At 26.9% G+C, this 13,228-nt stretch overlaps 1 protein-coding gene across 1 annotated transcript; it reads left to right on the top strand.

The window, feature by feature from the left end:
* The first annotated feature begins 306 nt into the window (after positions 1–306).
* LOC127280484 (uncharacterized) lies at positions 307–12,007 on the top strand. Its single transcript, XM_051303498.1, has 7 exons — positions 307–680; positions 1,521–1,611; positions 8,449–8,652; positions 8,806–8,947; positions 9,073–9,272; positions 9,624–9,776; positions 10,029–12,007. The coding sequence occupies exons 1-7, from the start codon at positions 647–649 to the stop codon at positions 11,686–11,688; spliced, it is 2,484 nt and encodes an 827-aa protein (XP_051159455.1). The 5' UTR covers positions 307–646; the 3' UTR covers positions 11,689–12,007.
* Positions 12,008–13,228: the final 1,221 nt, after the last annotated feature.

Below are 13,228 nucleotides of genomic sequence, written 5' to 3'. Positions count from 1 at the left end.
GTTTTTAACAATTCAAAATGGTGATACTAAAAACACACACTATCCTTTTTTATCACCAGATGGCGTAACTATTAAATGTCTTCAAATTTTAAAAAGCGGAAACAATTTAATTTGCGCGCTACCGAATGCGTGGAAGAAAAAACAAAATATTTTTGTACGTAAGAAGAAGTTTATATTCAATTTTGTTTTTTTTTTTTTTGGGTGGGGGGAGAGAATGAAATTGAGGGGAGAATAACGCGCGGGGAACATAGATCCCACGTGATCGAGAGCAGAATTCGCGGCGTCCACCGAAAATCTAAATCCGTCCGAGAGCCAAGAAGAAGAAGAAGAAGAGAAGCGTCGATGGCTCCTTGAGCCTCGAAGGAGTTTTCGAGCGATAGTCAATAATCGTCTCCACATTGAATCGGATTCATTATCATTTTTATTATTAATATTATTATTATTATTATTTTATTACTAGGATAATTATTTTGTTATTATTAGTATTATTTTTATTATTAGTATTATAATTATTATTAATATCATCATCATCATTGTTGTCAGTAAAAATTAAAATCGTTTCGCGAATTTAGAAAAAGATAATATTTCGCGAGTGTTTGAAAAAAAAAAATTTATCATCAGTATTGTTGGTTTACGAAAAAAAAAAATGATTCGTGTCGACGAAACGGATCCGGTTGGTGGTAAGATTTTTTTTTTTTTCTTCTTTATTTCAGTGAGACGCAACACAGAAATAATAGTAGAAACATATCTCTTCCGTGTCTTTGGCAATAAGTGTCCGTGACCCGTGTGTGATTCTAGAACGACGCGCGCATCTTTTTTTTTTACTGTCAAAAAAAATAAATAAAAAATTTAGATCCACAATTGTTTGGCGAACAAAAAGAAAATGAATGAGAAATCAATAATTTTTTTTTTTGACTCTGAAATTAATTTTTACAGAATAAATATTTTTAAATAATTCTAAAATGTGAAGATTTTTGAAAAATTAAAATATTCTAAATTCTTTGAAAAAAGAGTTAAAACTCGTCTCTGTCTCTTTTTTTTTTTTATTAACGAAGCTCTTTATTTTTATCTAGGACAAGGTTTTCGAAGATTCTTGAGTATTAGCAAACGATTGAATTTAGTGACAAATATTTATAGCTATATATCTATTGGTTTTAATTTTTAAAATTTTTAAATTTTTAAATTATTTTAACAAGTTTCTTTGTTTATTAATTTTTAATTTAATATCAAATTTCTTTTTGTACCGTAATTTGCAAAAAATTCATTCTGTTAAATTAGATTAAAACATAAATAATTTAAATTATATCTCATTTATGAATTAATTTGAACCAATTTCAAAAAAATTCCCCAAATAACAGATTATAATTGCATATTTAATTTAAATGTTTAATTTGTAATTAAACTCCAATTTCCTCTGCCAAATTATATAGAGTGAAAGAAAAATTTTGACACCTAACAGTGACATACACATTATTACTATTATTATTAAACTTAATTTCATTTTTGAAATTTCATTTCAGAAATTGAGCCAAGTTTTCCATACAGAGCTGTGACTGTACGAAAAGGAGTTCAATTTAACGATTGCTATGATACAGAATCGGAAATTGGCAGGTAAATTTCCAATTATTATAAAAAAAAAAAATTAGAGAAAAAAAATAACATCAATTGCTTTTGTTGCAATGAATTTTTTTTTTTAAATTTTAAATGTATATGATGATCCATATTTGGCACACACGGATACATAACACACATTATATAGAGGTGCGAGAATAGAATAAATGTTTCAAAGCTTTTCCGAAGCGCGACAGGAAGCTGCGCAAAATTCTCCTCGTAATACTTTTCAAACCATCTGCGTTCATATATTTTATATTTAAAAACGTAAATACAAAACGATACACCTCAAATGCGTTTTGTAAATCAGATATATGACGAAGAATTATACGTTTGTATTCGCCACGAGGAAATGCGAATTTGAAAGAATGTCTGCGCGTCATGAATTAGGAGGATTGAATGGTTTGAAAATTCTCCCGTGGGCGTTGAGAAATAATTTTTGATTCATTTTGTTATTCTATTATTGAAATTTTACTTTGAAATTCCACATATATTAACGTGATATAAAATAATAGATTCCAAAAGCCAAAGATAATTTTTTGTTTAAATCGTAGGATTTAATAATTCTGCTAAAACCCTTCGAGGAAATTATGATTCTAGATATTCGGTTACCGCAGGGATTTGGTACTAGTTGCAAGAGATTGGAGTTCTGGATGTATTTCCCTTAATCCGGTATTTAGGCCTTATTCGGAGACATCAGGTTAACATTATTTATTATCTGATAGGGTAACAATTACTTGTGATCCAATTTATCTAGTCTCTGTACTAAAGTCTCCGAATCCTGAAGTTCAAGAAATTGGAGTTCTGGAAGTATTTCTTTCAATCTTCTAATTAGGCCTTATTCGGAGACATTATTAGCATCATTCATTTTATTTTGATAACCCTTTCTTGTGATCCAATTCATCTAGTCTGGCTCTTCCTGGCCGCTGACTACAACTGCGAACTACGTCTTGAAGTTTGGTCTTAAGGATTATCAGATTTCTACCTTCTGGTTTTTCGAATACTTCCAACTGTTCCTAGACTTCTACTTTTTGGATAAATACAAGTTCTTGTGAAGATAACTCAGAATTATGATTCTACCAGGGATCTGGTACTCCTTGCGAGAGATTTTTTTGGCTTTCTCAAGGGCTGTACTATAAAGTCTTCGAATCCTCCATTTTAGGCAATTGGAGTCCTCCTAGATGTATTAATCTTAATCCTCTATTTAGGCCTTATTCGGAGACATCAGGTTAGCATTATTTATTTTCTGATAGGGCAACACTTTTTTGTGATCCATTTTATCCAGCCTGTCCGCATCTTCTAGATCGGTGACTACAACTGTGAGCTCCATCCCTCGAGGGTTTGATTCTGAGAACCATCGTATTCCTACTTCCTAGCTTTTCTAACATTTCTTGCTGAAATTTTTCTCCCTGGGTTAGGCAATCCAAGTTGCGGATCTCAACACCGAAATCCAAACTTTTCAGCTTCTCGGTATCATCCGCAATAAAACTCTTTTTATTTGGAGTCGTTTCCGATGTTAATCAGAAATTGGATTTAACGTTTTGTTCTTGTAAAAATCTATTTTTGCTTTCTCTAGGGATTCATAGCAATTATTCCCTTTAATGATTATTAATTGAACAATTACTGTATTGTACCATTAAATCTACCAAAGATATTGTTATGATTTTTATCGTTTTGTTTTATCTACTGTTTTGATGGTACTAATAAATATTTATAAAAAGAAATATTTCAAATTAACAATTATTTTATTCCTTTTTTTTTAATAAGAAAACAATTTTTTTGTAAATTTTAACTATAGGGATAAGGAAATTCCAAACGATGATGTCCCATTTACCCGAATTGCATACAGCAAGATGCAGACGCGCATGACTCATGGAGTCTTTTTTAGATCCTTAGTGGGTCAAATCTTATATGACCCACCATTAGATTTTCTGTCCGTGGTCGTGGTATATTTCTTGTAAATAATTTTCAATATTAAATGAGAAATTGAAAATTAATATTTAAAAAAATAATTACTACTTTTTTAAAAATTTCAAACGTTGACAAAACTTTTCTTGTCTCACAGAAAAAAAATTTTTTTCACCAACAAAATGAATTAAAATTATATTTTTTCAATATTTAACCCCTGGGGCGATTCGTTGTTTTAATAAAATAACACATTGTTAAAGAATCTCTATACACGTGTAATTTAGAACACGCAATAATTAAATATCAACATGTATTGAATTTGTATCGACAGAAAAAATGTTGTAAATATAATATATTGAGTAACAAAAGTCTATAGAAACCTTTTTTTTTGGCTGTGTATCAAAGATCGAAATTGCTTTTTTGAAATTAAAAAAAATTCTTATATTATTTTTTTTAATTTACATTATCAAAAATTTTTTTTATTAATATTATTATAAACTTGAATAATATTCTAAAAATAATATAAATGTTGGAAGTTTGAAATTCGATTGGAATGTGAAACTAAATGTAATTATATACATTAGTGGAAAAATTAAATTTAGAAAAGCGAGTAATTTGACAGTAAAATATATAATTTACAAAAGCGAACGGGGTTTTACGACGCTCCATAAAGTAGATTCTCAACTGAAGTTTAAAGTAAACAATATTTATTCTATTTTTTTAAACCAAATTTTTTTTTTTTTTTTTTTTTGAGTTTAAAAATATTTTATCTATATTTTTTTTTGTTCATTTCGAAATACATTTATGTGTATTTATAATAAATTCCAAAATGAGTTTGAGAGTGAGAAGATGGAGAGTGAGGATGAAAGACGAAAGGAAAATGTTTGGGTAATCAAGGTCTTTGGGGATCTATAAATAATGTATTTCTGTTTTGTTGGGGGTGACGTTGTTATACGTGCCGGGGGTCGACGGGACCGATCGCACGCCACTGATGAAAGCGTCGCGACGCTCTTGACACGCGGGTTCAAAAGAACGCGAGCCACAAATCGACGAATGCTAATAACACACGTTCTTTCATTTCATTCAACTTCAATCTTTCCTTTTTTTACCAATTATTTAAGAAATGCATCATTTTTTTTACAATAGATGGAAAATTAATTACTTAAAAGTTAATAATTTAATTAATTAGTTTAATCGAATTAATTAATTACAATGATCGAAATAATTACAATAATCTAATCAACCAATTAATTACGTTACTTGAATTAATTAAATTCATTTATTGAATTCATTAATTGCATTATTCGAATTAATTAATTAGATTGCAAGACTTAATTATTTCGTTTATAGAATTAATTAATTACATTAATCGAAATAATTAATTACATTGTTCGAAATAATTTCACTAACCAAATTAATTAATTATATTACTCGAATTAATAAATTACATTAATTGAATTAATTAATTACATTATTCGAAATAATTACAATAATCTAATCAACCAATTAATTACGTTACTTGAATTAATTAAATTCATTTATTGAATTCATTAATTGCATTAATCGAATTAATTAATTAGATTGCAAGACTTAATTATTTCGTTTATAGAATTAATTAATTACATTAATCGAAATAATTAATTACATTGTTCGAAATAATTTCACTAACCAAATTAATTAATTATATTACTCGAATTAATTAATTACATTACTTGAATTAATTAATTACATTATTCGAAATAATTACAATAATCTAATCAACCAATTAATTACGTTACTTGAATTAATTAAATTTATTTATTGAATACATTAATTGCATTATTCGAATTAATTAATTAGATTGCAAGACTTAGTTATTTCGTTTATAGAATTAATTAATTACATTGTTCGAAATAATTTCACTAATCAAATTAATTAATTATATTACTCGAATTAATTTTAATATTCAAAATAATGACAGTAATCGAATTAATTAATTAATTACAGTGCTTGAAATAATTAATTATGTTTAACGAATTAATCAATCAATTATGCTATTTGAAATCATTAATTTCACTTATGAAATTAATTAATAATATTACTCTAATTAATTACGCTATGCAAAATAATACTAATCATATAAATTAATAACAATACTCGAATCAATTAATTACATTATTTGAATAAATTTATTACATTACTCGAATCCATCAATAATTTTTGTCAAAGTATTTAATTGCGATTGTAGAATTAATTACAATTATCGTAATAATTACACTAATTAAATTACTTAATTACGTTACTCGAATTAAATAATTATACACACTAATCGAATTAACTAATTTCTTTTGTTGAAATAATTAAATACTTTTAACGGATTAATCATTCAATTACATAATTTGAAATAATTGATTTCATTAATCAAATTAATTAATTAATTTGCTACCTCTAACTTATTAATTCGAGTACCATTATTAATTAATTAATTCGAGTAATGTAATTAATTAATTCGATAAATGAATTTAATCAATTCGAGTAACGTTATTAATTGGTTGATTTAATTAGTGCCATTATTTCGAATAATGTAATTAATTAATTTGTTAAGCGTAATTAATCAATTCGAGTTACGTAATTAATTATAATTAATTCAATAAAAAAAATTAATTAATTTTGAGTAATGTGATTAAATAATTTCAGAAATGCGTAATTAATTAATACAAGTATCGTAATTAATTGGTTGATTCGATTAATGTAATTATTTCAAATAATATAATTAATTAATTTGATAAACGTAATTAATCAATTTGATTACTGTAATTAATTAATTCAAGTAATATAATAATCAATTCATTCGTTATCACTTAATTCGATAAAGGAAATTAATTAATTCGATTAGTGTAATTACTTCAAATAACGTAATTAATTAATTAGAGTAATGTAATTAATATGATTAATGAAATTAATTATTTGAAGTAATGTAATTGATTGATTAATTCGTTAAACGTAATTAATTCTTTTGAGTAATATAATTCGAGTAACGCAATTATACTTAATTAATTCGATTAGTATAATTATTTCGAATATTAAAAATAGTTAATTTGAGTAACGTAATTAATCAATTACTTATACTAAGAATCACTTATTCTTTATTATTAAATTAGTCAATAATCATTTTTGATAATTAATTTTATACTTCACAGTAAAAACAAAATCTGAAACCGAATGTAAGCTTACTTTAATTTTTAACTTATTTTAAGCAAGAAACTTTATTTAATAATGAAAATTAGCTTAAAATAAGAGTTAGTGGTTCTCTTACTATAAATAAGCTTATAATTCGACTGATTTTTAATTCACTGGTCTTAAGTAAAAAAAAGACGACAGTGACTTTTTAAAAGTCTTTACTTGAGCTGGGTGTCAGTCCGCCGAGTCTTAAAGTGGTAGTTGTGACGTCACAGGCAAAACGTCTGTTGTGAAAACGCCATAGCGTACGCGTACAGTGAAGCGTGGTTGAGAAATGATTTTCTCGTGTTTTAATTTTGGTTTTATTCATTTATAATTCACAAGAATGGGTTTTTTTACTGGGTTTTTAATATCGGATATTCCAGCAAAGCACGCATATCTTTCACCTTTGTCTCAGCTATACTATTTAGAAAAAAAGTCGCTAAATATTACCAAAAGTACAAAACTGTGTGGAACTTGTTGGAAGAGCTTAAATTATTCTAAACTGTTAATTCCTAAGTTTATATATATATATATATATATTACGTATAATGTTATTTTTTAAATTTAGTTTGCAGAATTGAAAATGAAAATGACAAGATTTTTTTAAATATAAAAGTTCCTCGTCATTTTCATTTAAATAATGCAAATTTATAAATTAGAAAAAATTGTTATAAGTAATATAAATATATATATATATATATATATATATATCAAAATTCTAATATGCTTTTAAGTCATAATTTAGGATTATTATCACACCAGGTTAACGCTGAAAGACAGTCTGTAAGGAAGCTTAATTTCAGCCCTCTTTTAACATAAGACTAAATGATAGTCTAAAACCTAACTGAATTTCAGTTCTTCAACAAGCTTAGAGCTAAATTTCAGCTCGTATGACATCTTACTTATAGTAAGATAAGGGTATTCTTTTTAAACATTTTTTGAGTACTGATTTTCAGTCAATATGATCTACTTCCGTTTACATCTTGAAAAAAGACAACTTATAAGCTTAAAAGAAGATTTTGTTTTTACTGTGTTGATATTTTATATAATTGATATAATTGATAATGAATTAATTAATAAATGTATTGATTTTTAATCAATTAATTAATTTTGTAACAATAAATTAATGAACGTATGATTAATTAATTACTTGATATAAATAATTTAATTCGTTGTTTAAAAATTCATAATTAAATATTTTTACAACAATTTAAAATGAAGAATTTCTTAATTTTTATCATTTTTCTTATTAGAATTTTCTTGTGCTACTGATACGATATGACAGCTTTTTGGCCAAATGACAAATCACACACACACTCACATACACATTGAACTATTTTTGCCAATTCAAGTAGGAAGTTGTTTGTATATTATTTCCTCTATTTCATTTATGATTCATTTTACATCGTTCGTTGTCATTTTAATGTCAGAATAGTTTTTTTATAACATAAATTTGTTTCCTTTATTTCAAAATAAACGTAAATTAAATAGATTTTTGATGATTTTTAATATAATAACGGATTTTTAAATTCAAAATGGCGGCTCCAATATGGCGTCCATTTTTTTGTATTATTTACTCATAATTGTTTTAAAATAAATGTTTTGGAGGATTTTGATTATGAATTTTATATTTGATTTCAAAAATTATATAAATGTAATAATTTCAGTACTATATACAATGAAAAGTCTTTAATTTAACAAAAATTCTGTAATTATTTTTTTTTGTAGGGGAAAATTTGGCACAGTCTATCGATGTAAAGAAAAGAAAAGTCAATTGGCTTTGGCCGCCAAGGTGGTGAGTACCACGAGGAAGGAAGATAAACGTGCTGTGGAACGTGAGGTCGAAATCATGAGAAGGTTACAGCATCCACGTTTGATTCAACTCTACGATGCCATCGACACTGGGAAACAAATCTACGTTATTTTAGAACTGTAAAATCATAATTAATAATCATAATTGATAATAATAATAATAATAATAATAATAATAATATAATAAAAATCAATATTAATATAAATATTTTAAATAAATATACTGATAATTAAATATAGTTTTCAATTATATTTTCTGAAATTATTTTTTAGCATTCAAGGAGGCGAATTATTCGAGAGAGTTATCGATGACGATTTTTTATTGACAGAACGAAGCTGTGCAGTCTTTATGCGTCAAATTTGTGAGGGAATCGAATTTATTCACGGACAGCACATTCTACATCTTGACATGAAAGTAAAAAAAAAAGAAAAAAATTTGCATTTTATACACGATATTGAATATTGAAAAATTGATATTTAATAATTTTTTTTTTTTTTTGTAAAGAAGAAAATTAAAATTAAATTTCTTTTTTATTGCAGCCTGAAAATATTCTTTGTCTAACGAAGGAGGGTAATCGAATAAAAATAATTGATTTTGGCTTAGCAAGAGAATATGATCCAAAGAAAAAATTACAAGTTTTGTTTGGAACACCGGAATTTGTTGCGCCAGAAGTTGTGAATTTCGATCAAATTGGCTTTGGCACAGACATGTGGAGCATTGGTGTCATCTGCTATGTATTGTAAGTTTTAAAAAGAAGACAAATTACATTATAAAATCATGTTCCATTTGCCAGTGGGAATGAAAATAGATTTTTTTCTCTCTTCCCTTTCCTTTTCACCAATCCCCTCGGTTTTGAATGAAGTGGAAAATTGTACAAATCGACTTAAAGGAGATTACAAATTGTTGCGAACGATGAGAGAGAGACATATAGTTCACATTTCATCGAGGTTGAATTTAGTCGATTACATTTTGAAATATCAGATTTTCGTTTTAGCATTTAAATATTTAAATTTTCATTTCTATAATTTTGAATATATAATTTTTTCTTTTAAATTAGAAATAATTTTTGAATTTAATTAAATTCCTCTAGATTATCTGGTTTATCTCCATTTATGGGTGACACTGACATTGAAACAATGGCAAATGTGACAATTGCAAAATACGATTTCGATGATGAAGCCTTCTCTGGAATTTCAGACGATGCTAAAGATTTTATCAGATGTCTCCTCGTCAAAGATATCTCGTAAGTATTAAATATTTATCTCTTTCAAAAAAAAAAACCATTTTGCTGCTCGTTCGTCTTTGTTTCATATAGATCCGCTAACAAAGCTTTTCTCTCCCTTCAAAAAAAAAAAATTCTTTTTAAAAAAAATTAAAAAACAGATTCTTGTATCGCTCGCGAGCCAAAGAAAAAAGAAATCATCGACGAGCGATCATCAAAAAAATATTGAGAAAAAAAAAGGGATTATTTCGAATCGAAAAAACATCTTTCCAGAAAAAGGGTGAACGCATCCCAATGTCGTCAACATCGATGGCTTTCAAGGAAAATAAATTCATCAGCAAAAAATGGACCAATAGAGGAAATAAAACCAAAAGGAATTACAAGTGGTAAAGAGGAATTGGATGTAACTAAGGATAATTTACGTTTATTTGTTGAAAGATGGCGTGAACATCCAAATAGTCCTTATACAATTGAAGTACAAACAATAATTGAAGTCGCTGCCAATTTTAATGAGAGGAAAATTAATAGTGGAAATAATAACAATAATAATAATAATAATTTTGAATCCATTTCTCTTTGTTGTCACACACCATCATCGTGTGAGAGTCTTTCGAGTTCAATTTCCGAATCGACGACAAATTCAACACGTGATCATAGTTCCGGATCGTTGCTTGCAATTCCAAATTTTGGTTTAGCTCTTGAACGACGTGCATCTGAGGGTGCAAGAGCACGCGATGCAGCTGCACAAATTCTTCTCGCTGAAGAAATCATTAAATTATCCGAGCATCTTCGTCTCATTGCAATGGGATCATCTGACACGACAAAGAAGACAAATGAGAAATTAAAGACTGTCGAGGAGAGGAGGAAGAGGAAAAACTCCAAGGATGATGAGGAAGAAAAAGACGAGGCGAAAATTGGAGAAACAGAATCAGTGAAGAAAAGTGGCAAAGAATTAAAAAAGAATGGAGAAGTGACGAATGACACTAAACTCGATGCAAGTAAAAAAGATTTAAAGACACTTCAAACTTCGAATAGAGAAGATTTGAAAAATCAGATAAATTCAAGCACCAATGAAGATAAAAACAAAATATCGAATATACTGAAGAAAGATGGTAAAACAAAGAGACCGGAGCTAAAAGAATCAAAAAAATCAGAAACTAAATCAAAGAAATCGATTAATAATGCAAAAAAAGTAGAATCAACGATAGTGAAAAAATCCCCAATTGAAGAGAAATCAGACGCCACTAAATCGAACCAAAATGAAGAAACAAAAAAATCCGAATTAAAATCATCACAAGCACTGAATCAAAAGGACATATCTAAAAATCAATTTGAAACCGAAGAAAATGAAATATCGCTAAAACTATCAAATATTGCACGACAAAGAAAATTAAATGGAACCACATTCAATGGAAATCGATTTGAAAAATTAGCCGATACAAATTCGGGTAATTTTACCCTAAAGAAAACAAATAAATTTAATACTGTTGTATTCAACGATAGTTTTGCAACAAAAATCACTGATAATTTTACCATAAAACCATCGTCATCATCATCATCGTCATCAACAAACGATAATAAAGAAATGGATTTAATTCCACCGTGGCGTAAATCAAGACCAAAAAGAAGATTTAGTGAATCGTGTCGTGATGTACCGCGTATAACAAATCTTCAGGATTTACATAAAACATTAAATTTAAATGAACCAAAAAGCACAAAGGATTTATTATTACAATTATTGACTGAATGGGATGATGCGAGACCAAATAATTCAACAAATACAACAATTATTGGACGTAAATCAAGTGTTGATTTATGGTGTGGCGATGAATCAATTGCACGACGTTCCATTAATTCGCTGGCCGAATATTTTCAAGCGGAGCAAAAAAAAAGTGCAACAACATCTGATTTAACATCGTCGATACAGCGTTAAGGAAAAATTTTTTTTTTTTTAAAAGATATTTTTTTTTTCTTTGGCTCGAGACAAGTATTGAATGTGATTATGATATATATGGGTTAAAGAGTTTTTTTCGTTAGAGTGAATTTCTTTTTGGAGTCAGAAATATTCTTTTTGAAAAATGATATACTTTTTGCTCCCAAAAAATGAAAGATTGCAATAATTTTTATTAGGGAGAATATTTTGACTTACAATTATTTTTTTTTTTTTTAATATTGATAGAGACAAAAGAGCTGTTATTGTATCTTGATATTTATTTATTAATGTTTATATATGAATTGAAATAAACTGTTTTAATTAAAAACAATTTTCGAGAAATTTTTCCCTTTCTATAAATTATTTTCTCGACTTTTTAAAATTATTGAAATTGGAAATAAAAATTCTGTTTTCCCTTATTTTTGCATTACTTTTCGTTGACTCTTTTGAATATTTGAATTTATAACTTTAATGTTAAAAATTTTTTTAAAAAAAACATAACCTAAAAAATGTAATTCAATTTATTTTTCTGCTTCGCAATGAAAATTTTTTTTTTCCCACTAAAATTGTAGCAATTATTGCCGTTATTTCTGCAATTTTGATGCTATATTAGAATATTGAGGCAATTTTAAATATCAGATTTTAACTGACAGATATTTATAACCAACATTTTCTGATTTGAAATATGTTTACTTTGTATCATCATATTTCTCAAAAGTATATATACTACTATGAAAATAATAATTCTATTTAATTCTTTGTCATTTTTAAATGGTTAGAGATATTATTTAAATTAACAAAATTATAATTGAGAAAAATATTTCAAAAAAATATCATATTTGATTACACTGTGCAACAGATTTTCATTTTTTTTTTTATTTCTGAGACCGCATTGATTCTTATAGGTTTTTCGACGCTGAGCACGAATCCGTAATCAGAATTGCTCTATCACTCTAGGTTTTCGAGAAATTTGACCTTGAAAATTGAAAAAATGCCGTTTTTAGGGTACTTTTTGATTTTTTATTACGGTACCAAAATTTTTTCTGAGGTTTTCATGATATGCATATGAAAGCTGATATATTGTAACATGATCGATTTATTTTCAGCCTTTAATAAGATGGTTAAATTAACTTATCTCATTCTATCAGTGTATACATATGTATGTATGGTTTATGTGAAATAGAAGCAGAAGACAAAAGTAGGCAACAAGGTTGGGTAGTCAAGATTTTCTTATTCAGGATCTCTTATGTTTACAAAATAATTTGGCTGCTGTCCCCTGGTAGCGTTTGACTACACAACCTTCTTGTTTATAACAAATTTTTTTTTTTCTTATTGTAGGTAATAATTTTTCATTTAATAACTTAAAAAGTGTTGTAATTAATTAAAGATCAATTCAACAATTAATGAATACGTATGATATAAATTTATTTCGTATAGCAAATAGTAGAACTAGTTGAAATGAGTTTTTTTTAGGTTATGTTACCAAAGAATATATGATTTTATATTGACAATAAAATATGAAATTGGTTTTTTTAAAAGT

This window comes from Leptopilina boulardi, unplaced genomic scaffold, assembly GCF_019393585.1.
Source record: "Leptopilina boulardi isolate dan_hultmark-lab unplaced genomic scaffold, ZJU_Lbou_2.1 LbouV2_248, whole genome shotgun sequence".
NCBI classification, from domain to species: Eukaryota; Metazoa; Arthropoda; class Insecta; order Hymenoptera; family Figitidae; genus Leptopilina; species Leptopilina boulardi.
This window is presented reverse-complemented; position numbering and strand designations above follow the sequence as displayed.

What these genes read in the sequence shown, in the direction of transcription:
- LOC127280484 (XM_051303498.1), top strand. Translation starts at nt 647, where the DNA reads ATGATTCGTGTCGACGAAACGGATCCGGTTGGTG. An exon ending in ACAGAATCGGAAATTGGCAG is followed by an intron (nt 1,612 to 8,448) that starts GTAAATTTCCAA and finishes TTTTTTTTGTAG; the next exon opens with GGGAAAATTTGGCACAGTCT. An exon ending in GGTGTCATCTGCTATGTATT is followed by an intron (nt 9,273 to 9,623) that starts GTAAGTTTTAAA and finishes AAATTCCTCTAG; the next exon opens with ATTATCTGGTTTATCTCCAT.